This window comes from Pelodiscus sinensis, chromosome 24 (genome assembly GCF_049634645.1).
Source record: "Pelodiscus sinensis isolate JC-2024 chromosome 24, ASM4963464v1, whole genome shotgun sequence".
NCBI classification, from domain to species: Eukaryota; Metazoa; Chordata; order Testudines; family Trionychidae; genus Pelodiscus; species Pelodiscus sinensis.
Window position 1 is genome coordinate 5,103,722 of NC_134734.1, and position 27,739 is coordinate 5,131,460.

Sequence of the window (27,739 nt, forward strand, 5' to 3'; positions counted from 1 at the left end):
AGGGAGCCTCACGTCCTGTTCCCCATCCCCCATAAGTCATGGGGTTGGATTGGATTCCCCTTAGAAGGGAAAAACCTGATTTGTCTTCCCACCCTGGGGCCAGAATCCCCCAGCCACTGGAATGCCCTCGTGCCCTCGTGGAAAGCCCCGTGGTAGCGGGGCTAGGACACACAACATGCAGTTCCACTTACAGTCAGCATGGCAGCTAACAACTGCATTTCTGAGCAGAGAACAGTTTCCTTAAGAGTCCCTGGAAGCGGGCTGATTGGACCCCTCCAATGGGCACTGTGGGTTCAGCAGGGATGAGTAGGGATGTTGGGATTGTCCTGGGTCAGCAGGGGCAGTGGGTGTGGGATTCTGGGGTTGTGAGTGGGGCTAGAGGTGGGGTGAGGTGTCAGGCTGCAGAGGGGGAGGTAAGTGGGTAGGAGTGGGATGACGCAGGAGGAGGGGATGAAGGCAGAAGTGTGGGGGGAGTAAAGTGTAACCCCCCGTTTCTCCGCTGGTTGTCACCCCTCCTGGTTGCTGTGTGACCCGGCCATGAATCCTCTGCACTGAGCACACTGAGCTAATGCTGTGTGCCCAGCCTGCGCCCCCAAAGGCCAGGGGGTGGGTGGGGACCCCCAAGTGTGACCAGGAGCCAGGCTTTCATGACGGCTGCAGTGGGGGGGGGGAGGGGGAAGCAGAGCTGGAAAGGCTGGTGTCAGAGGAGGGAAGGAGAATGGAGATGGGGGGTACCTGGGAAATGGGGGGGCTGAATTTAGGGTTGGGAGGAGGGACTGGCAGATATAGACTCATAGACTCATAGACTTTAAGGCCAGAAGGGACCATTATGATCATCTAGTCTGACCCCCTGCACAGTGCAGGCCACAGAATCTCACCCACCCCTCCTAGAATAATCCTCTCACCTATAGCTCAGATATTGAAGCCTTCAAATACTTTGAAGACCCCAAGATGCAGAGAATCCTCCAGCTGTGATCTGTGCCCCATGCTACAGAGGAAGGCGAAAAACCTCCAGGGCCTCTGCCAATCTACCCTGGAGGAAAATTCCTTCCCGACCCCAAATACGGCGATCAGCTAAACCCTGAGCATGTGGCACTGGGGGCGGGCTGGCTGGCCTGGGCAGAACTGTGAGGCCCGTAGGAGTCACTGTACGCTCAGCATGGAGGGAGGAGGTGTCTGCAGCCCTGCCCCACCCCCACTATGACCAGCGCGATCACTCTGCTGGGGCTGGAGAAACCTCTGCTCAGAGGGGGGCCAGTCCAGCCCCTCTGCCTATGCATCCCACTCCTGCCTCCCCCCAGCACAGCCTGCTGGGTCGTTGGGGGAGATGGGAGCAGCCATGGGTCTGACCCAGACAGAAAGGGGGGAGGGGCCCATGAGGGCTGGGCTGGGGCATATAGGCTTTGGTGCCCCCTGCTGCCCCCTGCAGGCTCATGGCATAATGTGCACCAGCCTGATGCTGGGGCCCATCTCCCAGCATGCTGTGCAGCGGGCACCCATGCCTGCCAGATACAGGACACCTGGATTCTCTCCCCAGCGTGTGAGGGGTTACCCCCAGCTCCTCCATAGGGTGACTCCCAGCAGGCCTGGGGGATGAGTTGAGGGGGTGACCCCCTGCCTGTGGTTCTGGGGAGGTAACAGGGACTCCCCACAGGCATCCTGCATCTCCCCATCGCATATGGGAGAGATTTCCGTTTGGCTGTCCTTGAAAATGACTGAGCCCCATGGCTCCTCCTCCTGGGGTAACAGGGTAGCTGCTGCTCCCAGCTCAGAGTAATGGCGGCCTGCTAATTCTTAATCCCCCCAGCTTGGGTTTCCTGGCCCTGCCTTGTCTGGTTTCACTGTGACAAGTTGTGCCCATTCTCAGCCCATCTCAGACCTGCTATTAGTGTCACTTTGATCCTCCTAAGAAACAGCATGTGGGCCTCACCCCACAGGCTGGGGTCCTTCACTGCTGCTCCTATTGGGGTCCAGGAGGTGCTGCCCGGGTGCCTCATTTCCAAGAGGATGCCCCTCAGCTGGGGCTGGGAGCCAGGATTCCTGGGTTCTATCTGTGGCTGGCTTGGGGTGGGGGTGGGGGCCTTCTGGCTCCTGTCCTGGTCTGGGGGGGATGGAGGGGAGTTGGAAAGCTGGTTTAGAGCCCCAGCCCCTTATCTGCTGGGCCTTGTGCAGGCTCCTGGGAAAGGCAGGCAATCATATTGGCCTGTGGAACTCCCCTCCACAGGATGTGCGGGCTGCACTGCAGCGCTGGACTCCTGGGGTGGGGGGAGCTGTCTGGCGTCCTTCTGGGCTGCAGGTGCCCCCCCAGGCCTAGCTTGGTCTGTGTTGCTAGCAGCATGGGGGGGGGGGTGTCTGCCCATCCCCGGCTCCCTGGCTGGGGGGCGGGGCCAGCCGGGGGGCGGAGCCGGGGGGGGGGGGCTGCAGCAGCCGCAGCTGGCGGCCCGGGCTCTTCCTGTCACAGCCCAGCCGGAAGGGAGCTGCAGCGCCGGGGCTGCTTCATCGGCGGCGAGGCGAGCCCGGGGCACCCAGCGCGGCCCGAGCCCGGCGAAGCGAGGCGAGCTTGCGGCGTGAGGGGCGGCGGGAGCTCGCCGGGAGCCGCGGTCATGGCTCTGCCCGCGGGGCTCTGGGCAGCCTGGATCCAGCTGGTGCTGAGCGCCGGGGCCACCAGCCAGGTGAGGGCAGCTCTGGGGGCGGGGCCACGAAAGGGGCTGGGGGAGCCCCTCCTCTGGGGGCACAGGGGGAGTTACCAAGGTCACCCGCCCCGGTTCTCACGCCCCCCGCCTCCCTGAGCTGGGGGAGTCCGGGGCCCCGTTAGCGCCTAGTACAATGGGGCGCAGGCACTGTGGGGGGGCCCCCGGTCCCCCCTTCAGGCCCCAATCGGGGGCCCCCCAGCAGTGCCCCCTTCTCCAGGTCGTGGGACCCTGGGCTTGGGCCTGGCAGCCCCACGGCACAGGGCGGGCTGGCGCTGCCCTCTCCCCCGGGGATCGCTGTGCCCCATGCCAGTGGGTGGCTGGGGGAGGGGCGCCTACCTGCCTGGCTGGCACAGTCACAGGGGATTGGGATTCCTAGCTGCCCTGGAGGCCCTCAGGCCTGGTGAGAACTCAGGTCCCTGATGCCACTGGCTGGCCTGGCACAGTGCCACAATGGCCCCATTTGTCCTGCTGCAAGGGATGTGCCCACCATGTCTGCAGGTGCAGGAGGGGGAAGAGGGGAGCTCGCCACTGAGGCAGGGGCCTTTTGCCCACTGTGCCCCATGTCTAGCCACCAGCTGCTCTTGGGTTGATGGTTGGGGCCTGATCTGTGGAGGGGAAAGGGCCTGGCTCCCAGCTCCCCTGCTCTAACCCCTAGACCCCACTCCCCTCCCAGGGCTGGGGTAGAACCTGGGACTTGGCTCTAGGCCCCTTGATCCCAGAGACAGACTGGCTAGAGATGCAGGGGCTGGGTGGGGAGCCCAGACACCTGGTTTCTCTGGGATGGGAAGGGGTAGGTGTCCACAATCTTTCTTGCAGGTGCTGTGGAGGGAGGGTTCTCCTGTCTTGGGGGATGGGTTTGGGGAGATGCCTTCATCTACTCTTTGGTCCTATGTTGTTGTCAGCCCCGCCCCCGCCCCCACCACGCCTTTGCCCCCTGGACACAGGCTCTGGTTCGACAGCTGGTGCCTTAATGTACTGATGGATAATTCATGGGGTGGGGGGAGAAGATGCCGGGATGGAGGGGAGGGGGCACAGCTGGCAGCCTCTGTTCCTTCTGTCATCCCCCTCCCCCACCTGTCCCCGCCCACTGCAGCCCCCACCTCTCTCATAGGCTGCCCCATGCAGCACCTGCCTCCCACTCTCATGCTCTGGTGTCCGCCAAGGTTTTATGTTCCCCCCCCCCCCCCGTTGGGGTCTTGTATTTTATTTTCTATACATTTATTTATTGTGTTTTTTAAAAATGTTGTCAGCCACTTTGAATATTTTAAACAGAGAGGGAGGGTAAAAATATTTTAAATAAATAAAATAAGTCGATGGGGGTAGGGGCAGCAGAGACTGTCCCCCCCCCCCCCCCTGGATCCCCTTCTGGGTGAGGCCAGGGCTGGAGCTGTTGGGAGCCCCCTCCCATCTCATCACTCTAAATGCGGGGGCAGGGCAGGGATTAGCCCGTCTCAGCCCAAATCTCCCTTTAGTCATCCTTGTCCCAACTGAGCGGATTTGTGGGTTGCCCATGCACTGATCAGCTGCTCCAGGCGTCCCAGCCTTGGGGGGCGGGTGGAGGGTGGCGGCCAATGGGGAGGGGCTTCTTGGAGCCAGAACCCCCTTCCCTGATCCCTGCTGTCTCATTCTCCCTCTTCCTGTCCCCCCTCCAAGGCATCAGGCTGTAGGGAGGCCAGAGTCAGCCCAGGCTAAATTGTGGCAGCTGCCAAAAAGCCGGGAGTGAGCGGCTTAGCCAGGAAGAGCCGGGGTAATCCGGGCTGAGCTGGGGGCAGTCCCCCCCAACATTCAGCACCAGGCCTGCCCTTCCCCCACTGTACAGCCACAGACCTGTGCCCTCCACCTCAGTGCCCCTCGCCCACCTCAGTGTCCCTGCCCAGCAAGTGCCCCTCCCCCACTTCATAGACGTGTTCTCCTGCCCAGCACGACAGTGCCCCTCCCCCGCAGACACAGCTCCTGCCCCTCCCCTGCTGCCCAGATAGGGGGAGGGACGTGGGGGGCAGGAGCACTATCTAAGGTTTCCCCATCTTCCATGTAGAGGAATGAGGGTCACCCAACAGGCGTGAGGAAGGGGAACACTTGGTGCCCCTCCCCATCAAACCTGGTACTCCCTCAGCAGGTACCTGAGTGTGGGCTGGGAAAGGAAGAGCCCTTCTGATACATGGGGGAGCCCTGAGGTGTCTGACCTTCACTGGGCACCTGAGCTGGGGACGCGGGTGAGGCCCTTGGCTTGAGAGCTGCCTCCTAGGCCCCCAAACAATGCAGAGACTCCTGACCCGCAGCCCCCTGCCAGCCCAGTCCTGGGCGCCCCCCAGCCCAGCTGGTGCCCCTCACTCCTGACCCGCAGCCCCCTGCCAGCCCAGTCCTGGGCGCCCCCCAGCCCAGCCGGTGCCCCTCACTCCTGACCCGCAGCCCCCCGCCAGCCCAGTCCTGGGCGCCCCCCAGCCCAGCTGGTGCCCCTCACTCCCGACCCGCAGCCCCCCGCCAGCCCAGCCGGTGCCCCTCACTCCCGACCCGCAGCCCCCCGCCAGCCCAGCCGGTGCCCCTCACTCCCGACCCGCAGCCCCCCGCCAGCCCAGCCGGTGCCCCTCACTCCCGACCCGCAGCCCCTTGGCTGCCCTGGCAGGGCTGAGAATGAGCCTTTGTTGTTGTTTTGGTTGGGCTGGGTGAGGCTGTGAAAGGCAGTCTGTTAAAAGGCCAAGGCTGGCACCTTGCCCAGTGGGGGAGCAGGGATGGCACCTGGTTCCTCTGCCCCAGGGTTTGAGGGGGTGACCCTTGTGCCCTGCTAGCAATTTTCCTCCTGGGGCAGATGGGGGGCAGGAATCCTGTTTCCTCAGCATTGATGGGGGTAATGGTGGGGGGATGGTGGGGGACTGAGGTGGGGGAGGGAGGTTAGGGTGGGGTTATATGAGAGGGAGTGGGGGAAAGTTATTTAAAATTCCTTCTGGGAGACGGTCTCCATGGCGACCAGGAAGATCGGGCAACTCCATGGGGAGCAGTTACCGCGGCAACAACATCCCTGTGGTTGCCAAGGGAGAGAGAGAGATGGTTGGGGGGAGGGGAAGGGGCCAGATGTGTGTTTGAGCCACCCCTAGGGTGCCTGTCCCTCCCGACCCGCCGCACCTTGATAGCCTTGCCCTGCCGATGCCCCTCACTCCTAACCCACAGTTCCACCAATGCCCTCAGCCCACAGCTACTGACCTAGAGGGAAAAGGCCCTGTGCTCCAGCCAGTGCCTGCCCTGGCAGATTGGAGCCAGCACCCCCAGAGGGGAAAGGCCCCGTGTCTTGCCCCATTCCCCGGGAGATAGCTGGGCCGGTGCAGTCTGGCTCATGCTCAGCGTATACTGAAGGGGGAGTTGGGCGGGATCAGCTGAGCACCCAGTCCAGCTCAGGATCAGGACCAGGGCTCCCCCTACCTACCCACAGGGAGTTGGCATCTCCTGCTTGCAGCCCATATCTGGCGGGTGCCTAGTGAGTGCAGTGGGGAGGGGCAGACCAGGCCAGGCACTAACCCCTGCCCCAAAGGCAGGTGCTGGGCAGGGTGGGGGTTAGGCAAACTGGGCACTAACCTCTCCCCCTGTGGTAGGCACTGGGCGTGGCGGGGGCATCCGTGGCCGAGCCCCAGGTGGCCGTGTTCTGCGGGAAACTGACGATGCATCGAAATCTGCAGACGGGCGGGTGGGATCCTGACGCTGCCGGTGCCCGCAGCTGCTTCCGCAGCCGCCAGGAGATCCTCGCCTACTGTCAGGAGGTAAAAGCGCACAGCCCCCTGCCCTATGGCTCCTCACAGCCCCCACACTGCCAGCGAGTACCAGCCCCACAGCCCCCTGCCCTATGGCTTCCCACAACCCATGTTCCCACCCACACGCTGCCAGGATGTGCCCACCCTCTTCTGCCCCACACTTCCTGACACGCCTGCACAGTGGACCTTCCTGTTAGCCCCCCCAGCCGCACTACACTGGCCCCTCCCACCAGCAGGTCCTTTTCCATGGTCTGTGCTAGGGATGTAAGCGAGTAGTCAAATGGTTGACTACCCGATAAGCCTAGGCTTATTGAGTAGTCGAGTTGACTACACCCCACTCCACCCCCCACCCCCCGCTTTGCAGCCTCTATATCAGAGCTGGTTCTCCACAGTACGGGGAGCGGGGGCAGGGGAGGCAGAGGTACAACAGTACATTTAAACTGCAGAGCCGGAGCAGCCCCTTATTGAGTACACGATTAGTCGATACGTTATTAGTCCTTTACTCGATACTTAACATCCATAGTCTGGGCCCCAGTGTCAGGATCTCCCCTGCTGCGCTCTTCATGTGGCCAAAAGCTAAGAGAGATGCGGGGGGTGGACTGATCCATCCCAGAGCTCGCTCAGGGATTAGCAAGAAGAGGCAGAGACCCCTAATCAATCCCTGCCCATGGCCCCTGCTGTCTGTTGCATCTTTAGTGGGGGGCCCACGGCTTTATGCCCCTGTGGGCCCCCTGTGATAACTGCCTGCCCCACAGGTGTACCCCGAGCTGCAGATCACCAGCGCGGTGGAAGGCACGCAGCCCATCACCATTGACAACTGGTGCAAGAAAGGGCGCCCCCAGTGCAAGGGGCATCGGCACATCGTGGTGCCCTACAGGTGCCTGGGTGAGTGGAGGTGGGCACAGGATGCCTGGGTCCCATCCCTTGCTCTGGGAGGGCACTGAGGTCTAGTGGGTAGAGTGGGGGAGCTGGGAACTGGGACTCCTGGGAGGGAGCCTGAGGATGCAAGCAGGGTGTGGGAGAGCTGAGCTCACACTCTGTCCTCTTCCCCCGCCCCCCCCCCCCTCCAGTGGGTGAGTTTGTCAGTGAGGCTCTTCTCGTACCTGACACCTGCAAGTTCCTGCACCAGGAGAAGATGGACTCATGCGAGAGCTATGTATACTGGCATGGCGTGGCCAAGGAGGTGAGTACAGGCAGGGTGCTGGGGGAACCCCAGTGTCACTCCCAGGGGCCCCTGTGCACCCTCCTTGGGGAGACCATCCCATGTGGGTACAGGCCTGTTCCTTTGCCTTCTGGGGGAGTTCCCAGAAATACCACTCACGTGAGGGGTAGGCAGGGGTTCAGGATGGACGATTGTGGAGGGTCTTGGGAAATACCATTGCTGGGGAGGAGTTCTGGAGAGATACAATTGCTATATGAGGAAGGGGGTCTCGGGAGATACCGTGGCCACCTGGAAGGGAATCCTGGAGAGAGATTATTACCTTATGGAATTTTGGGTATATTGGCGGGGCAGAGGGGCAGCAGTTTTTGGGAGATACTGCTGCTATTAAGGGGGAGATCTCAGGATATCCTCTCCATCTGGGAAAGGCCATGGGAGATACCATTGGCATAATGGGAGGGTTAGTGGGGAAGGTAAGTCTGAGGATATGCCATTGTCATGCCGGGGGGGGGGGGGGGGGAGTTCAGGACATCACTGCCATTGTGAGGGGGGAGTTTCTGGGAGATACCATTGTGCCGGGGAGGGAAGTTACTGGGAGATGCCACCGTCATGGCGCTAGGCGGAGGGGTGCTTGTAGATCTACCAATGCTGGGCTGTCTAGGAGTGTCTGATGCTACTCCCTCTCACCCCACCCCCAGGCCTGCAGCAGCGAGGGGCTCGAGCTGCACAGCTACGGGATGCTGCTGCCTTGTGGGGCCGACCGCTTCCGGGGCGTGGAGTACGTGTGCTGCCCCTCACGCCCCCTTCCTCTCCAGCTGGAGGAGCCCACCCCAGGTCCCCACAATATGGCCCACCTGAAGGAAGAGCCCAAGCACAGGTGAGAGGATGTATAAGGCACCACTGTGGGGGAAGCTCACAGCAGTTCCCTCCCCAGTGGCTCAAGGCAGTGCTGTGGGGACAGCTCCGTGCAGCGCCCCCCCCCCCGCTCGGCACCGCTGTGGGGGCAGCTCGCTGTCCCCATCCCATCCCTGACTCTTGCCCCCCCCCACCCTGCTGTAGCAAGAGACTCCCAACAGGCCGGGCCCCGACGGAAGAAGAGACAGTGGAGGCAGATGAGGAGGACGAGGAGGAAGAGGAGGAGGATGAAGGCCCAGGGGACAGCGCGGCTGACACCGACCCCTTCCCCGCCACTTGGGATGACTATTTTGTGGAGCCAGGTTATTACGATGACAGCGTCACCCAGACCACCATCACCACCACTACACGAACCACTGAGGAGGAGGGCAAAGGTGAGGCCCAGACCCCAGGGCAGGCGCTGCTGGGGTCGGGGGAGCTGGCGGGTTTCTGCCCCCTAGGTTAGGCGCTGCTGGGGTCGGGGGAGCTGACGAGTTTCTGCCCCCTAGGTTAGGCGCTGCTGGGGTCGGGGGAGCTGGCGGGTTTCTGCCCCCCGGGGCAGGCGCTGCTGGGTCGGGGGAGCTGGCGGGTTTCTGTTCCCCGGGGCAGGAGCTGCTGGGGTGGGGGGGAGCTGACGGGTATCTGCCCCCCGGGGTAGGCGCTGCTGGGGTTGGGGGAGCTGGCGGGTTTCTGTTCCCCGGGGCAGGAGCTGCTGGGGTGGGGGGAGCTGGCGGGTTTCTGCCCCCCGGGGCAGGCGCTGCTGGGTCGGGGGAGCTGGCGGGTTTCTGTTCCCCGGGGCAGGAGCTGCTGGGGTGGGGGGAGCTGGCGGGTTTCTGCCCCCCCGGGGTAGGCGCTGCTGGGGTCGGGGGAGCTGGCGGGTTTCTATTCCCCGGGGCAGGAGCTGCTGGGGTGGGGGGAGCTGGCGGGTTTCTGCCCCCCGGGGTAGGCGCTGCTGGGGTCGGGGGAGCTGGCGGGTTTCTGTTCCCCAGGGCAGGCGCTGCTGGGATGGGAGGAGCTGGTGGGTTTCTGCCCCCCGGGGCAGGAGCTGCTGCATGACCCTTTTGGGCAGGCCAGGAGTTCCCAAGCGAAGGGACTGGCACAGCCTGGCACAGAGCGGACGTACCCACAGAGAGGGAGTCAGGATGCTCATCACTCTGGGCTGTTGTTATCTCCTCCCCACCTGACAATGGGCGCCTGTTCTGCATGGCACTGTGCCCAGCTGTGCCAGGCTCGGAGCAGCTGCCAGAGACCCTCCTCTGCCTCCGCTCAGAGAAACAGCAGCCCAGTGCAGTGCTAGGGGGCGCTATCTGTGGGGAGTGGGCTGGGGGCTCCGCAGTGAGTGCCATGCTTAAGGGGGGCTCAGCGTGGGGTCTGGGCTGCAGGGGTAAGGACTCCATGCTATGGGGACTCAGCCAAGAGCTGCGGGGATTAGCGCTCTGTGATATGGGGTGACCGGGGGGTTCTGGGCTATAGGGATGGGGGGGGCCTCAGTGAGGGGCTGCAGGAGCAGTGGGGTTCAGCAGAAGACACAGAGCCATGAGGCATTGCCCAGTAGGGAGCTCATTAGGGGGTGTCATGCTGACAGATCTGTCCCCACAGCCCCCCCCGCCCCGCGCCCCACGGATGGGGTGGACATCTACTTCGAGATGCCAGGCGATGGGAGCGAACATGCCAACTTCCTGCGAGCCAAGATGAACCTGGAGGAACGCCGGATGAAACAGATCAATGAGGTGCTCTTGGGGGGGTGAAGGACACAGTCTCCCATCCGTTACCCTGGCCCTCACCCGTCTTCCCTGGCATGGTGGCATGAGCTCCATCCCCATGTCCGCAGGGTCTCTCTGTGTCTGGGGTTGCCCCGACCCACCCGTCAGCCCATCCTGATGGGCTCTGCCTCTGCTCATGTTACTGTGCCTGCACCTTCTCCATTCCATGTGGGTGTGGGCTCAATTCGCTGTCACGGGGCGTGGGGGGCAGGAGGCTGGCGCATGGGGGGGGGAGGGCAGGAGACTGGTGCATGTTAGGTGAGCGTGGAGAAGGCCCCCCGTCTTCAGTAGGAGTGTGGAGTTCAGAGGCCTGGGGGCTGCGGGCTTGGCATAGGGCCGGGCCCCATTCATGTGCGGTGCCCCCTAGGTGATGAAGGAATGGGCCGAGGCGGATAACCAGGCCAAGGAGCTGCCCAAGGCTGACCGGCAGACTCTGAACGAGGTGAGTCAGGGACAGTGGGGTGGGGCTGCCCCCTCATGCCTGCCCTGCCCCCGTCCAGATGTTCACTCCCGGCACCAGGGCTGCCCCCACCACCACCACTCACTCGCTCCTGCCCCAGTGGTGCCCCCCTATGCATCTGGGGGTTCTTGGTCCTGCCTCCACTGGCCTCACCCATTTGGGTTCTTGGCCATGGCCCCAATGCCCCCCCCTCCCCCGTTCCCCATGGAGGATTCCTAGCTCCTCCCCAATAACCTGCCCGCTGGGTTCTCAGCCCTCCTCCTCCCTGCCCCTTGAGGACTCCAGGCCCCACCACCACTGACCCACGGCCCCTCCCCACACAGCATTTCCAGACCATCCTGCAGACGCTGGAAGAGCAGGTAGCTGGTGAGCGGCGGCGGCTGGTGGAGACGCACCTGGCCCGGGTGGTGGCCCGGCTGAATGACAATCGGCGCGTGGCACTGGAGAGCTACCTGAGCGCCGTGCAGAGTGACAGCCCACAGGTGGGCCGGGCAGGCTGATCCCACCATTAGCCAGGGGGCTGCATCTAGAGCAGGGTTGCTGATTGGATGGCTCAGATGCCACCAGCTGGGGCATGTGTGGCATGGATTGGCAGGATAGGCCAATCTAGAACAAGTCCCAGAAGGGGTTCTAGAGTGGGAACACTGATAAGCCAGCTCTGACTCCGCCTCTCCCTGTGATTGGCTGCTCAGCTGGAGTGGGTGCTGCATAGACTGGTGGTGGCCCTGTCTAGAATGGGCTCTAGGGGAGGGGTGCTGATTGGCCAGCTCTGACTCCGTCTCTCCCTGTGATTGACCACCCAGCCGGAGCGGGTGCTGCAGGCGCTGAGGCGGTACGTGTGGGCGGAGCAGAAGGACCAGCGGCACACGCTGCGGCACTACCAGCACGTCAGCGCTGTCGACCCGGAGAAGGCCGAGCAGATGAAGTTCCAGGTGGGGACCCCCTTTTGCCCCCAGTCATCCATCACAGTCTGGGGAGGGGCGTGCCCATCCTAATAGCCTCCCGTCTGTCTGTCCCTCCCTCCATCTGTCCCCAGGTGTACACCCACCTGCACGTTATCGAGGAGCGCATGAACCAGAGCCTGGCTCTGCTCTACAAGAACCCCCGGCTCTCTGCAGAGCTGCGGGACCAGATACGTATGTACCCCGAGCGCCCCTCCCCAGTGCGCCCCCCAGCTCTCTGTGGGGCCAGATATGTATGAATCCTGACGGTCCCCCGACAGCCCCTCCTCCCTGGAACTGTGGGGCCAGATACGCATGTACCCCGAGAGCCCCCAATGGCCCCTCCCCCAACAGTTCCCTAGAGCTGTCTAGGGGGCTTTGGGACCAAATACTTGGGAACCCACAGACCCCACCTCTCTGCGGGGCTGGGGGACAGATTCATTCGTACCTTGACAGCCCCTCCCTGGGACTGGATTAGATACACATGTGCCCAGACAGCCCCCCAACTCCACAGCCCCTCCTCCTGCCAGCCTACCTGTACCCCAGTGGTCCCCTGGCATGTCCTTCTCTGACAGCACTCCCCAGTATTCCCGGGGGCTGCAGGACCAATACGAACGTACCCCAAGAGCCCCTTCCGTTTGATGGCCTCTCTGAAGGGCTGCAGGACAAGATACGCACCCCGACAGCCCAGCCCCCGATGCCCCTTCTCCCAGTGTCCCCAGTCCCTCTGCCCTTGATGGCTAACCAACTCCCCTCCCCCAACAGTCCCTGCCCCCAATATCCCAACCCATGACAGCCAGTAACCCCAATGGCCTCTGCTTCCCCCAACAGCTGCCAGCTCTCAGTGGGGCTGCAAGACCAGACACACATGTACCCCCAACTACTCCTCCCCCAACAGGACCCCCTGACAGCTCCCCGGCTCTCAGAAGGACTGTGGGACTGAATGTTTGTACCCCAACAGCCCCTCCCTCCAGCAATACCCCTCAACACCCCCTTCCCTCAGTGACCCCCTCTTCACCCACTCCTGGCTCTTGAACAGGCTATGGGATCTGTGTGTACCGCCCCCCCCCCCACCAGCGCCGCTACTCCATACCTCCTCCTCCCCTGTGACACCTACCCCTCAACTCCATGGGACCAGCTATGTGTGTGTGCCCCCCATGGCCCTGCTATATCTTCTGGCTCTCAGAGAGGCAGTGGGAGTTGGTGTGTAGATACCCCCACATCCACCTGACATGCCTCCTACCCCAGATCCTGCCCTGACCCTCCCTGCTCAGCTCCTGGATCCAGCTGTGCAACCTGTCTGTTAGGCTGAGGGGAGAGGAATCTAGTGGGAGGTTGGGAGCCAGGACTCCTGGGTTCTATCCCTGGGTCTGGGAGGGGAGAGTGGTCTAATGGTTAGAGCAGCTCTCACTCCTGTGACCCATGGTCCTCCCTGGTTTCCCCAGAAGAGCTACTGCAGGCGGAGCGGGCAGGGACCAGCAGCCTGCTCACCACATCCATCTCGGAGACACGCACCACTGAGGAGTTCCTGCCACTGGACAGCAACGAGGACCTGGACCCTGAGGACCATTCTGACCACCTGGGGGCTGGGGACCTGTTCCCTGGGGAAGGTGAGAGGGCGGGGCCAGGCCCTGGAGGGTTGAACCCCATGGGGCAGACCTTGTGAGAGTGGGGCCAGGCCCTGAAGGGATGGACCCCATGGGGCAGACCTTGTGAGAGTGGGGCCAGGCCCTGAAGGGATGAACCCCATGGGGCAGACCTTGTGAGAGTGGGGCCAGGCCCTGAAGGGATGGACCCCATGGGGCAGGTCAGACCTTGTGAGGGTGGGGCCAGAACCCAGCGCATCAGGCCCAGAGCAGGGAGGGGGATTTGAAGAGGAGCCCCTCCCCCCCCCAGTATGCCTGCACCGACCCTCAGCTGCAGCAGGGCGGGCATTCCCCAGCCCCAACTCAACACCTGCTGTCTCTGCTCTGCCTCTCTTCCTGTGGCTCCTCTCCGGGACCGTCTGCTTGTGCCGCTGCCATAGGGACCCCTCCTCCGGCAGACTCCCAGCCAGCTGAGAAGAAAGGTGAGTGCCTGGGGTGGCCGCTGCCCCCATCCCCGAGCAGGGTCAGCCTGCTCCACCTTTATGCCCCAGGACTCCTTCCTGGGCTCATGGGACTCTTCCTTCCCACAGCCTCCGGGACAGCGGCGGAGCAGGACGACCTCCCCAGCGAGAAGGCCCCGCTGGGCAAGGGCGAGCAGAGGGTGAGTGGGGTGGGAGCCTCCTCCCATTAGTGCGCAGGTGGGAGGGGAACGGCCAGTCTGGGGTGCGCGAGACCTTGTCCTGGATGGAATGAGGCGCTGTGCATTGTGGGAGCAGCTTGGCTTGACACCGCCCCCTCCCCCCCCCAGCTGGGCATGTGGGTGCAATGCATGCTGGGAGACAGGCACTGTGCATTGTGGGAGCAGCTTGGCTTGACATCGCCCCCTCCCACCCTAGCTGGGCATGTGGGTGCAATGCATGCTGGGAGACAGGCACTGTGCATTGTGGGAGCAGCTTGGCTTGACACCGCCCCCTCCCACCCTAGCTGGGCATGTGGGTGCAATGCATGCTGGGAGACAGGCGCTGTGCATTGCGGGAGCAGCTTGACTTGACCCCCCCCCCCCAAGTTGGGCATGTGGGTGCAATGCATGCTGGGAGACAGGCACTGTGCATTGTGGGAGCAGCTTGACGTGACACCCCTCCCAGCTGGGCATGTGGGTGCAATGCATGCTGGGAGACAGGCGCTGTGCATTGTGGGAGCAGCTTGACGTGACACCCCCCCAGCTGGGCATGTGGGTGCAATGCATGCTGGGAGACAGGCACTGTGCATTGCGGGAGCAGCTTGACGTGACACCCTTCCCAGCTGGGCATGTGGGTGCAATGCATGCTGGGAGACAGGCGCTGTGCATTGTGGGAGCAGCTTGACGTGACTTCGTGGCATGGTGCATGTTCTCCTCCAAGACTGTGATGGGGGATGCAGCTAAGCGCCATTGCCCCACCATAGGTTGCACCCTGTTGCCATGGAGAGAAAGGGGTGCAAGCAGGTGCCCTCCTCTCAGCTCTAGCCTGTCTCCTCCGCAGGTGAACATCTCAGTGGGGGACGTCAAGGGAGTCTTATACAAGTCCCCCGAGATCCAACGCGATGAGCTGGTGAGCAGCTTGTGGCATCCGTAACATAGCACTGCCCCCCTTGTGTCCCCCAGGTGTACGCCACCCCTGCGCCCCCTCAGCGCTGCACCTCCCGACCGTGCGTCCCTCCTCTGTGCCTCGCCCCTGCGCCCCCTCCAGCGCTGCACCTCCCGACCCTGCGTCCCTCCTGTGTGCCTCGCCCCTGCGCCCCCTCAGCGCTGCGCCTCCCGACCCTGCGTCCCTCCTGTGTGCCTCGCCCCTGCGCCCCCTCAGCGCTGCGCCTCCCGACCCTGCGTCCCTCCTGTGTGCCTCGCCCCTGCGCCCCCTCAGCGCTGCGCCTCCCGACCCTGCGTCCCTCCTGTGTGCCTCGCCCCTGCGCCCCCTCAGCGCTGCGCCTCCCGACCCTGCGTCCCTCCTGTGTGCCTCGCCCCTGCGCCCCCTCAGCGCTGCGCCTCCCGACCCTGCGTCCCTCCTGTGTGCCTCGCCCCTGCGCCCCCTCAGCGCTGCGCCTCCCGACCCTGCGTCCCTCCTGTGTGCCTCGCCCCTGCGCCCCCTCAGCGCTGCGCCTCCCGACCCTGCGTCCCTCCTGTGTGCCTCGCCCCTGCGCCCCCTCAGCGCTGCGCCTCCCGACCCTGCGTCCCTCCTGTGTGCCTCGCCCCTGCGCCCCCTCAGCGCTGCGCCTCCCGACCCTGCGTCCCTCCTGTGTGCCTCGCCCCTGCGCCCCCTCAGCGCTGCGCCTCCCGACCCTGCGTCCCTCCTGTGTGCCTCGCCCCTGCGCCCCCTCAGCGCTGCGCCTCCCGACCCTGCGTCCCTCCTGTGTGCCTCGCCCCTGCGCCCCCTCAGCGCTGCGCCTCCCGACCGTGTGTCCCTCCTGTGTGCCTCGCCCCTGCGCCCCCTCAGCGCTGCGCCTCCCGACCCTGCGTCCCTCCTGTGTGCCTCGCCCCTGCGCCCCCTCAGCGCTGCGCCTCCCGACCCTGCGTCCCTCCTGTGTGCCTCGCCCCTGCGCCCCCTCAGCGCTGCGCCTCCCGACCCTGCGTCCCTCCTGTGTGCCTTGCCCCTGCGCCCCCTCAGCGCTGCGCCTCCCGACCCTGCGTCCCTCCTGTGTGCCTCGCCCCTGCGCCCCCTCAGCGCTGCGCCTCCCGACCCTGCGTCCCTCCTGTGTGCCTCGCCCCTGCGCCCCCTCAGCGCTGCGCCTCCCGACCCTGCGTCCCTCCTGTGTGCCTCGCCCCTGCGCCCCCTCAGCGCTGCGCCTCCCGACCCTGCGTCCCTCCTGTGTGCCTCGCCCCTGCGCCCCCTCAGCGCTGCGCCTCCCGACCGTGTGTCCCTCCTGTGTGCCTCGCCCCTGCGCCCCCTCAGCGCTGCGCCTCCCGACCCTGCGTCCCTCCTGTGTGCCTCGCCCCTGCGCCCCCTCAGCGCTGCGCCTCCCGACCCTGCGTCCCTCCTGTGTGCCTCGCCCCTGCGCCCCCTCAGCGCTGCGCCTCCGGACCGTGTGTCCCTCCTGTGTGCCTCGCCCCTGCGCCCCCTCAGCGCTGCGCCTCCCGACCGTGTGTCCCTCCTGTGTGCCTCGCCCCTGCGCCCCCTCAGCGCTGCGCCTCCCGACCCTGCGTCCCTCCTGTGTGCCTCGCCCCTGCGCCCCCTCAGCGCTGCGCCTCCCGACCCTGCGTCCCTCCTGTGTGCCTCGCCCCTGCGCCCCCTCAGCGCTGCGCCTCCGGACCGTGTGTCCCTCCTGTGTGCCTCGCCCCTGCGCCCCCTCAGCGCTGCGCCTCCCGACCCTGCGTCCCTCCTGTGTGCCTCGCCCCTGCGCCCCCTCAGCGCTGCGCCTCCCGACCCTGCGTCCCTCCTGTGTGCCTCGCCCCTGCGCCCCCTCAGCGCTGCGCCTCCCGACCCTGCGTCCCTCCTGTGTGCCTCGCCCCTGCGCCCCCTCAGCGCTGCGCCTCCCGACCGTGTGTCCCTCCTGTGTGCCTCGCCCCTGCGCCCCCTCAGCGCTGCGCCTCCCGACCGTGTGTCCCTCCTGTGTGCCTCGCCCCTGCGCCCCCTCAGCGCTGCGCCTCCCGACCGTGTGTCCCTCCTGTGTGCCTCGCCCCTGCGCCCCCTCAGCGCTGCGCCTCCCGACCCTGCGTCCCTCCTGTGTGCCTCGCCCCTGCGCCCCCTCAGCGCTGCGCCTCCCGACCGTGTGTCCCTCCTGTGTGCCTCGCCCCTGCGCCCCCTCAGCGCTGCGCCTCCCGACCCTGCGTCCCTCCTGTGTGCCTCGCCCCTGCGCCCCCTCAGCGCTGCGCCTCCCGACCCTGCGTCCCTCCTGTGTGCCTCGCCCCTGCGCCCCCTCAGCGCTGCGCCTCCCGACCCTGCGTCCCTCCTGTGTGCCTCGCCCCTGCGCCCCCTCAGCGCTGCGCCTCCCGACCCTGCGTCCCTCCTGTGTGCCTCGCCCCTGCGCCCCCTCAGCGCTGCGCCTCCGGACCGTGCGTCCCTCCTGTGTGCCTTGCCCCTGCGCCCCCTCAGCGCTGCGCCTCTCAACTGTGTGTCCCGCCCCATCTGTCTCTCGTGTGTCTCTAACCTCTGTGCCTCCCGACCGTGCATATGCCCCGCCCCTGCGCCCCCTCAGCCCTGCCCCTCCTGATCACATGTCCCTCGTGTGCCTCGCCCATGAGCCCCCCCAGCAGTGTGCCTCCCACCCGTGTCCCACCCCTGCGCCCCCCAGCATTGTGCCTCCCCCCAGCCTTGCCCCCCGCAGGTGGTTCCCCCAGAGCCCCTCCATTCCTGCACATGCCCAGCAATGTGTGCTACCACCCCACCCCCATTGGCAGAGGTCCCCTCATACCGGTATCCCTCTCCTGCCTCTGCAGCCCCCAATGCTGCCACCTTGCCCCATTGGGAGCCCAAGGAATCCCTCCCTGCTCCCCCTCCCCATAATTCTGATATGTGGGAGGAGCAGTGGGCTTACAGACCCCCCCACATCCTAGTGAAGGGAGGCCTGGAGTCTAGGGTGCCCCTCCTAGCCTGCCCCTCCCAGAGCAGACTAACCCGAATCCTTAAGTGGGGCTCCTCCCCCTTCCCAGTGAGTCTGTGAAGATGAGGGAGGAGCACATGATTCTCTCTGCCCCACAGGAGCCGGACACCCTAGTCACCATTAACAGGGGAGCCCTGATTGGCCTGCTGGTAGTGGCAGTGGCGGTCGCCATGGTGATAATCATCAGTCTCCTGATGGTTCGCCGGAAGCCCTATGGGACCATCAGCCACGGCATCGTGGAGGTAACGCCCCTCCCCCCCTTTGGCTCTCACCGGGACCGCTGCCCGCAGGGGGGTACAGCCAGAGAGGGGACCCAGGAGTCCTGGCTCCCAGCGTCCTCGTGGTGGGGGTTGGGAGCTGTCCTTGGTGGGGAAAGGAGGAAGCCTCCAGCCCGGCTCCCCTAACTCCGGCACGTGTCCGTCCCTCCCTGAGCAGGTGGACCCCATGGTGAGTCCCGAGGAACGGCAGCTCAGCAAGATGCAGAACCACGGCTATGAGAATCCCACCTACAAATTCTTCGAGGAGATGCACTGAGAAGCCAGCTGCACCGTGTGGGGGGGGGCGGGGCACGCCGAGGAGCATTCACGCACAGCGCTCCCTCCCCCTACACCAATTGGAGGGCATTAAACCTGTGTCCATCCCCCCCCCCCCCCACTCTCTCCAGTGCTGTCCCTCATGTTCCTGGCCTCTCCCCCCCTCCCTCCGTCCCCCCCCCCCTTGGTCCCTAGTGCTTCCTGGCCCATTTCCCCAACTGGATTCTAAACAGCTACCCAACCCCCATGGAATCACAGCCCTCCAAGGAGGGGGCTTTGGGTATGTAGGGGCATTTGATCCCATCAGGGGGAGGTTCAGGAAGGTGGTTTCTTTCAGGTGGTTCTAGTGTATGGGCATGCACACAATTCAGTACTACATACAGCACCCACCAACAAGCACTCTTTTGCACACAACACACAGCCCCCCAACATGCACAATAGCGTAACTACACACAGTAACCTGCCAACAGGCACCTTCTCCCCCACAAAAGCGGCGAGGAGTCCTGTGGCACCTTATAGACTAACTGAAGTGTAGGAGCATAAGCTTTCGTGGGCAAAGACCCACTTCGTCAGATGCAGGTCTGATTCAGTTAGTCTATAAGGTGCCCCAGGACTCCTGGTCGCTTTTGCAGATTCAGACTAACACGGCTACCCCTCTGATACTTCTCCCACACACAACACCATAACTACACACAGACTCGCCAACATGCACCCTTGGGGGCACAACACTGCAATACAGCCACCTGCCAACTAATACAGCAACCCTGCAATGTGCACACAGCACTAATACAGCAATCTGCCTCTCCAGTACTCAACACCGTGACTGTACCCAGCCAGCTACACTGTGCACCCACTCACGTGCAGTGCACCTCCACCCAGCCACCTGCCAATGGACACATTCTCGCACATGCAATGCTGTGCCCCACATCAACGCAACAGCCCCACCCCACCACTTGGTCCTATACCCCACACTCTACTCCCACCCCTACGCACAGCAAGGTTTCTGTATCCCCCTGCTAGTTGTATTTAATTTATTTCAAAGCTGGCCAGGCAGGTTTGGATGGACACCCCCCAAGCAGGGCTTGCCTCCCCCACCGTACCCTCCCCAAATTCCCCACTTGTGTGCTCAGCTGCACTTCAGTGGGGAGTCAGCTGGGAGGAGTCATTTTCAGCTCCTTCAGAGGGGCAGTCCATTCAGCTGCTGGGCTACAAGGAATCTGTGGGGCACAGGGGCAGTTTGGGGGGAGAGTGGGGAGAGGAGCCAGGTGTGGGGCAGGGGGATAATGGGAGAGGAGCTAGGTGTGGGGCAGGAGGGTCAACTGAGGGAGGCAGGGTAGAGGATCCGGGTGTGGGGCAGAAGAGTTGGGCTTGGGGCAGAGGGGAAGGGGTGGAAGCACAGACAGGAGCAAGGCATGGAGCAGCCAGCAGGGACAGAGGAATGGGGTGTGAGACAGAGGAGCGGGAGGGGGCGGGCAGAGGGACTAGCTAGAGGGGGGCAGGACAGTGGAGCTAGGTGTGGGACAGAGGAGTGGGGGGGCAGAGGGGCTAGTTAGAGGGGGGCAGGACAGTGGAGCTAGGTGTGGGACAGGAGTGGGGGGGCAGAGGCTCAGGATGGAGGGGTGGTCAGGAGGGAGTGGGAGGAGCCAGACGTGGGGGATGGTTGGTGGGGGCAGTGGGATCGGGGTAAAACCACAGCCTGTGACGGGGGGGGGGGGCAGGACCAGCCCGTGGGTCTTGCTAGAGCCAACAACGCTTGCTCCCCTTGACACGCGTGGCCCCCGCCCCACTAGAAAATCTGAAACGGGATGTACCATCTTACCCCCTGCAGCGGGGTGGGGGTATAATTGGGATAGACCATAATACTCCCTGTAGCGGGAGTACTTGGGATATACTATCTTGTTCCCGCCAGTTGGGGGGGTGTATTTGGGACATACCATCTTACTCCCTACGAGAGGGGGGCATAGAGCGCTGGGGTTTGTGGTTGGGCCCCAGGCGGTTCCGGTCCGTACCAGTCCGTTCGCTGTCCCGGGCTGGTGGGATGTACCACCTCCGCATGAGTGGGAGTCGGGATATACCATAGCACCTGTGTATTGATACAATCGGGATCTACCATTTTACCATCCGTAGGGACAATGCCCTCTCCACCCAGAAAGGTGCCTTTGGGCCACACTACCTTTCGCCCTGCAGCGGGGGGGAATGCGCCAGGGAAATACCACCTTACCTCCTGAAATAGGGGGTTGCATGGGAGAGATACCATTTTATCTCCCGGGGGATGCGATCAGCTGGAGCTGCCCATCAGCCTTTGCAGTCACGTGAGCAGCTTCAGGCGGGGGCCAATCCAATGGCCAGGGAGGCAGATCCCGCTCCCGGGGGGAGGGGCCTCCTCGATCCTTCGCCCCCCCCCCGTTAGCCCCGACTTGCACGTGCGAGATCAGAGAAGGGGGGGGGTTCCCCCAACACACCTGCCCCCCCGGGTGTGTCCAACCTGCGCTGACTGCAGAGCCCCAGGGGCTCTGGCCGGGCCCGGGCTCCAGGGCGGAACGTTACCGCTGGGCCTGGGGAGGGGTTCGCCCCGGCTGCCGCCCCCACTAATAAAATATTGTCACTTCCTGAACCCACCGTGTGGCCTGGACTCTGTGCTGCCTGGAAATGGGGGAGGCTGGTAGAGCTGGGGGCTGTGGTGCCTGGCGGGTGCTGGGGAGGGGGCTCTGGGCTGCAGGGAGGAGGTGGGGGCTCAGGAGGGGGCTCTGGGCTGCAGGGAGGAGGTGGGGGCTCAGGAGGGGGTGCTGGGCTGCAGGGAGGAGGTGGGGGCTCAGGAGGGGGCTCTGGGCTGCAGGGAGGAGGTGGGGGCTCAGGAGGGGGTGCTGGGCTGCAGGGAGGAGGTGGGGGCTCAGGAGGGGGCTCTGGGCTGCAGGGAGGAGGTGGGGGCTCAGGAGGGGGTGCTGGGCTGCAGGGAGGAGGTGGGGGCTCAGGAGGGGGCTCTGGGCTGCAGGGAGGAGGTGGGGGCTCAGCTGGGGGTGCTGGGCTGCAGGGAGGAGGTGGGGGCTCAGCTGGGGGTGCTGGGCTGCAGGGAGGAGGTGGGGGCTCAGGAGGGGGTGCTGGGGTGCAGGGAGGGGATAGGGATCCTGGGAGGGAGGTGCTGGGCTGCAATGGTGGGGGCAGTGCAGCAGAGGGGGTACTTGTGCTGCTCAAGCTAGAAGGGTTCTAGGGGAAGCTGCTCTCTTCTGGGAGCCTGGAGCCCTGGGCTGTGCGTAAGGCCAGCAGCTCACCTGGCCAGGTGCATTGCACCCCAGTCACTGGACAAGGCCCTGCCCCTTGGGTAGCCAGGGCCTACCACTGCCTGGTGGAGGCTGCTGCCCAGCATGTCTCAGTCTCTCCTTTAAGAGGGATGTGCTCAGACCAGGCTCCTCGGGCCCCTTCCTCCAATGCTGCACCCTCAGAGAGCCGGGACAAACCTGGGGCTCGTAGGTTCCAACTCCCACCCCCTCCCCCTGCCAGGGGCAGTGAGAGCCCAGTGCTGAGTTCTGCCACCAACTTCGGGTCTGCACCTCTGCTGGGATGTGTGATGAGTTTCCAAGACCTCAACACAGCAGCCTGGCTTAGGTGGATCCAAGCTTCCCCACCAAGGCCAAGGGCAAACAGGCTGGTACCAGAGTGTCTGCTCAGGGTGGAATGCAGGCCCCGCCCCTCTAGGGGCTGCTGGCCTGATCCTGCCCCACTGCGGGGCACTGGCTGGCTCAGAGGGCTGGAGGGAGCAATGGGGAACCAGGCTTTTCCTGGTGCTGCTGGAGATGCTAAGAACAAACTGGGCCATGAGAACCAATTGTGAGGTGCTGGGGGCTCCCCCACCCACCAGCCTGGCTCCCAAACACAATCCTTCCCCAGCCCACCTGCTGCAGGAGGGACCCATTAACCCTGGGGGAGCTGCTGGGCTGGGAGCAGAGCCTAGAAGGGTGGGGGTGGGGGTGGGGCTCTCAGACCTCCTGTCCCCTGCTGCTGCTCAGCTTGGCCCTGGGGTTTCCCTTTGGCTCCGCCCAGACAGGTGGGTATAAAGGGGGAGGTGAGTGGTGGAGAAGTAGAGCTACTGCAGGAGTAGGCAGCAGGTGAGTGGGGCTGGGGTGAATAGCTAGGGCTGGGATATGTGGTGGGGGCGGGCGGGCAGGCAGTAGGGGAGATGTGGGGCCATGTGTGATGGGGTTGGAGGATGTGGGGCAAGCGGGTGTGTCTAGATCTCTCCTCTAAGGCTTGTGTTTGCTGTGGGAGCCAGGACTCCTGGGTTCCCTCCTTGGCTGGGGGGAGGGGGGTCTAATGGTCCGAGTGGGGGGGCTGGGATTCCTGGGTTCCCTCCTTGGCTCTGGGAGTGGTTGGGCCCTCAGAGCAGGGAGGGGGGCTGGGAGCCAGGACTCCTGGGTTCCCTCCTTGGCTGGGGGAGGGGTCTGATGGTCAGAGTGGGGGTGGGGGGGCTGGAATTCCTGGGCTCCCTCCTTGGCTCTGGGAGTGGTTGGGCCCTCAGAGCAGGGAGGGGGGCTAGGAGCCAGGACTCCTGGGTTCCCTCCTTGGCTGGGGGAGGGGGTCTGATGGTCAGAGTGGGGGTGGGGGGGCTGGAATTCCTGGGCTCCCTCCTTGGCTCTGGGAGTGGTTGGGTGCTCAGAGTGGGGGGGGGGGGGCTGGGAGCCAGGACTCCTGGGTTCCCTCCTTGGCTCTGGGAGAGTGGGGGGTGGTCTGGTGCCCAGCGCAGGGAGGGGCTCTGGCTTGGGAGACTGGGTGTGTCTGGGGAGGGAATCTGTAAAATGCTGCTGGGGGCGAAATGTGTGGCAGCTGGAAAAACCTGCTGGGCTTCCCTGGGGCAGGAGGAATCTGGCTGGGCGAGTCCCTGGGGTGGGACAACTGGGTCCAGAAACCCCTTCTCCTATGGGGAGGGCCAGGAAGGTGGGGGAGGATCCAGAGCTCTCCAGCCACTTCAGGGGTGTGACCCACAGGCCTATTCTGAGTGGGGGAAGGGAGGCTGATGCTGACCTACCTTGGCACTGCTGCCCTCTGCCCCTCCCATCCCACCTTGGTGTGGCCCAGCCTTGGTTCTGGGGGACTTGGTCTCTAACCCCCCGTGTCTGTTGCAGGGTGTGAGCTGGCAGAACCCCTCAGAGGCAGAACATGGCAGAGAAAGGAAACCCCCTCATTGTAGGGGTGCTGATTCTGGGGAACCTCATCATCCTGGTGAGAGGAGTGGGGGGCAGCTGGGGTTGGGGGGGCTCAGGACCAGGGAAGGCCATATGTTGGCAGGCTCCGGAGTCTGGGGCTGCAGCTGCCCTGGGAAGAGGGTGGGGCTATGGGCAGGGGGAGCCAGGCAGTTCTATTTCTAGGGGACTGTCGCATGGCTGGCATGGTATACCCTGGGCCAAGCCAGACTTGAGCTCCTTCTCCTCCCCCCGGGGTTGCTCAACCCTGCCCACAGCTATGGTGCATTGGGATGGGGTTCACCTGCCCCTACCTCCAGCTGTGCAGTGTAGGGAGGGGTGGGGTCCCTCGGCTCACCTGCTCCCTCCCCAGATGTGCGGCATCGCGCTCTATGCCGAGACGGTGTGGGTCACAGCCGACCAGTACAAGGTGTACCCCATCCTGGGCGTGTCGGGCAAGGACGACGTCTACGCGGGTGCCTGGATCGCCATCTTCTGCGGCTTCGCCTTCTTCTGCCTTGGTGTCTTCGGCATCGTGGCCCTGGCACGGGGCAGCCGCCTGCAGCTCATGCTGGTGCCTGGGGGGGGGGGGGGAAGACTAGGGAGGGCTGTGTGGGGCAGGTGGTGGCTTGGGGGGCACTGGAGTAGGAGGGCTGTGGCACGGGGAAGCTGCTGACTAGGGTGGGCAGCCTGATGGTATCATTGACTTGGGGGACCTAAGAAGGGTGGCTGGGGAGAGGGTCCTGGAGCAGGGGAGGGGGACCCAGTGGAGCGGCCTGGGCCATGGGGGGCACAGAGATTCCTGCCCCGAGTGGGCCCCCCTGCAGCGTCTCACCAGCTCTCTCCCCACAGTACTTGGTGTTGATGCTGATTGTCTACATCTTCGAATGCGCCTCCTGCATCACGTCCTACACCCACCGGGACTTCGTGAGTCTGGCTGTGGGGTTGGGTGGGGCAGGCTAGTGGGTAGAGCGGGGCGGGGCCTGGATGCCTGGGCTCTCAGCCAGAAGAGAGGGGAGTGAGAGCTCAGGGGCAGGCTGGGGGCTAGGCCCATGAGGGTCTCTTCCCTGCCCCATGGGTCCCTCCTGCCCCCCAGGTGGTCTCCAATCACAGGATGGTCACCAAGCAGATGCTGACGTTCTATGCGGCCCCCACAGCCCAGGGCCGGGAGCTGACCCGCATGTGGGACCGGATCATGATGGAGGTGGGTCTGCGCGGCTCCATGCCACTGAGAGCCCACTTCCACGCACCCCTCCCCCACAGTGTTGGGGTGGGGGGAGGGGTTTCAATCCTGCCATTTTGTGGCACCCACTGAAAGGACCTGGCCCCCTTGCTAGGTGCCCAGGGCAGCCTGTAGGGGGTGCTGCATGGCCTGGCTCACTTACCCCAGGTGGCCCCAGAGCAGGGGGGCTCAGCCAGGGGCGCTGAGGAGAACGGGGGGCAGGTTTCATCCAAGGCTTTCACCTGCCGATAGGAGGGCTGGCTTGACCCTTTCTAGTCCCATTTGCAGCAGATGGAGGTGGGGCAGCATTTTGGGGGGGCCAACCTTGGAAGGGGCATGTTCTACCTTGTCCCCCTGCATTCATGGTGGGCTCACGGGGGAGGGAGCCCGAGGTGGCGGGGGGCAGTGCTAACAGCCACCTGCTGCCCCCCAGCAACAGTGCTGCGGCGCGACAGGGCCCCTGGACTGGGTGAACCACACGTCTGCCTTCCGCTCGCTGTACCCCGAGGGGCTGGCGCCCTGGCCCTTCCTCTGCTGCAAGCGCGACCCCAACTTCGTCATCCTCAGCCCAGAGGGCTGCCGCGTGGGGCACGTGGATTATATCAACACCAAGGTAAGGGGCAGCCCCCCTCCCCCTGCTTTCCCTTGGCACCCCGCGGCTCACCTCTGCGCTAACCACTGCACCGCACTCCCTGCCCGGAGCCCGGGGGAGCCCAGGCAGCCTGGCCCCAGAGCTCAGTGTCTGTGTCCCTAGGGCTGCTTTGAGCACATTGAAAACGCCGTCAACAGCTACACCTGGGGCATCTCCTGGTTCGGCTTCGCTATCCTCATGTTCACGGTAGGCCCAGGGGCTGCCGGGGGGGGGGGGGGGGGGGGCTCTGAGCCCTCGGTGGGAGGGTCCAGTCACCAGGGGGCAGGTGCACTTGCTGGGGGTGAGCAGGGGGCTACGGGGGGAGGGGGATGGCGCGTGGGATCCATGGGGCTGACTGAGGGTCTCTCTCTGCAGTGTCCAGTGATGCTCTTGGCCATGTACCACTACACCACGTTGTGATGGTCTCTCCACACTGCTGTGGGGCAGGGCGCCCCGAACTCGCCGCCTGCAGCCTCAGCACTGGCGGGAACCAGCCAGCCCCTCGGAGCAGATCTCTGTGTAAAAACACCCAACCCTGCTGCCTTTTTAATCTCATTAAAGCCCTAGAACACCTGTCTTGGTCCGTGTGCTCCCTGGGGCGGGGCACTGAGGGCTGGCTGTGGCTCGCAGGCTGCTGGGCAAATCCCTGCCATGAATCTTTCGGCAACACCCAGCGTGGCTGGCACCACAGGGGCTGCCCGACTCTATTGGGAGGCTGGGCCTGTGGGGCGCCCCCCCCCCCCCAAATCTGTGGAGCAGGCAGGTGCAAGGGGACAGCCTGCAGCACAGTAAGCTGCTAGCTGTGGCAGGTGGTGCTGTGTTGGTGTCTTTTTCAGAGGGAGGGCTGGGCTGGAGGGCTCCAGAGCTGGGGCCTGGCTCCCTCTGCTGCCCACTGACACCCCGTTCCCACCACACACAGGCCAGCGGGGGCTCACACTGCTGGGAGCACCCAGTGCTGGTGCCAGCTGTTCAGTGGCATACGATCCTCCCCTGCCCTCAGGCAGGGGGCTGGAGAAAAGGGCCCGGGCTGGCTACCCGGAGCAAGCAGAGTCCGGGGTCCCTCTAGCTCTAAGAAGGGGCTAGGCTGTGGCTGCTAGTTGGGGGAGTTGTCTTGAACACACACTGCAGGAGCATGCCCCCCACTCCACCCCGCCTATTTCCCAGGCAGTCTGGGGGAGGGGGGAGTTGGACTCAAGGGCCCAGGCCATGCAAGGGAACAGTGTGTGAAGGGCTATTACGTGAGTCCTGGCCCAAACGGGGAGAGGGTTGCGCGCCCCACCCCCGGGGCAGAGGAGAGCCAGCTCCAGCTGGGAGTCAACCTGCACCCAGAGCCCTAGGCTAGGGGACACCTCCCCTCATGCTCAGTGCAGCCCTAGCACTCATTGGTGGGTGCGGCTGGGAGCGGGCAGGATTGGCTCTGGGATTGGCCATGCCCCTCCACCATGACTCCACAGGCTCACTGCCCTGGGGGGCAGCAGCTGCCACCCTCCCCCCCCCCCCCCCCCCCCCCCCGCGTGTCTGGGTTTCCCTTCTTGTTATGTGGCGTGCAATAAGCGACAGGACCGCTGCAGGGTCTGCTGCCAGGCTGCCTGGCCCCACTGGTGGCTGTCTCCGCTGGGGGAGTTGTGCCTGGGGTGTGTGGCTGTTTCCCAGCTGCACCTCTGGGATCCAGTGCCACTCAGTGTGTCTCCCCCAGCCCGGTAAGGGGAGCGATGCTGTTGGAGACACTGGAAAAGTCAGGGATGGAATCCTGGCTCCCTGTCCCCCTGCTCTAATCAGCAGCCTCCACTTTCCGGGCTGGAGCGTGTGGCTAACTTGCTCCCCAGCTCTGACTCCTGTTTGACAAGTGAGGTAGCAGGCAGAGCCTGCCGTGGCCCCCCCCCCCCTCCCCTTGCCTTCGGGGCTGGGAGCTGCACACACCTGTGGGGTAGCCCCTACACCCAAGAGCCCCACTGGAGCAGCAAAGCCAGGGCCCTAGGGCTGCCGCTGCAGGCTTCCCTCATGCTGGAGCAGGTTCCAGCTGGGATACTGGTTCTGGCCCTGCTCAGGGAGAGGTGTGGGGCCTAGGGGTTAGACCGGTGCTGGGAGTCAGCATACAGGGATCTATAAAGAGCAGCCCCCTGAGCGTGTCTGGCCTGGCCAAGCTCCCCTCAGGTCTCATGCTCCATAAACGCCAGCTGTGGGGCCAGGGCCCCATGGAGCTACCCCATCCAGCCCAGCTGGTCCAGCCAGCTTCACTTGCTCCCTGCCCTGCCGGAACCTGCTGCAGCTGGGGCCCTGACCTTGGGGGGGAAGGGAGCTGCTCTCTAGTGGTGAGAGCTGCCCCCCCCCCCCCCCACCTGCTGGGGCATCGTGTGGCCCTACAGCCTCA

General features: G+C 64.5%; 2 protein-coding genes across 3 annotated transcripts; both read left to right on the forward strand.

Moving 5' to 3' along the window:
- The first annotated feature begins 2,430 nt into the window (after window positions 1-2,430).
- APLP1 (amyloid beta precursor like protein 1) lies at window positions 2,431-20,955 on the forward strand. 2 transcript variants are annotated; one of them, XM_075906975.1, is made up of 17 exons: window positions 2,431-2,672; window positions 6,278-6,442; window positions 7,189-7,318; window positions 7,504-7,616; window positions 8,291-8,469; window positions 8,652-8,881; window positions 10,086-10,216; window positions 10,617-10,691; window positions 11,033-11,191; window positions 11,513-11,641; window positions 11,746-11,845; window positions 13,096-13,260; window positions 13,677-13,718; window positions 13,827-13,897; window positions 14,757-14,825; window positions 17,907-18,050; window positions 18,244-20,955. In XM_075906975.1, exons 1-17 carry the CDS (start codon window positions 2,604-2,606, stop codon window positions 18,340-18,342), a joined length of 2,070 nt encoding a protein of 689 aa, XP_075763090.1. In that variant the 5' UTR covers window positions 2,431-2,603; the 3' UTR covers window positions 18,343-20,955. The 2 variants fall into 2 exon arrangements, with proteins under 2 accessions (XP_075763090.1, XP_075763091.1); XM_075906976.1 differs by lacking the exon at window positions 2,431-2,672 and adding an exon at window positions 5,762-6,162.
- A 1,446-nt stretch (window positions 20,956-22,401) lies between these two features.
- Window positions 22,402-25,941, forward strand: UPK1A (uroplakin 1A). The gene is made up of 8 exons (XM_075906981.1): window positions 22,402-22,444; window positions 23,459-23,555; window positions 23,889-24,089; window positions 24,368-24,442; window positions 24,612-24,719; window positions 25,171-25,350; window positions 25,492-25,575; window positions 25,744-25,941. The coding sequence occupies exons 2-8, from the start codon at window positions 23,493-23,495 to the stop codon at window positions 25,786-25,788; spliced, it is 756 nt and encodes a 251-aa protein (XP_075763096.1). The 5' UTR covers window positions 22,402-22,444; window positions 23,459-23,492; the 3' UTR covers window positions 25,789-25,941.
- Window positions 25,942-27,739: the final 1,798 nt, after the last annotated feature.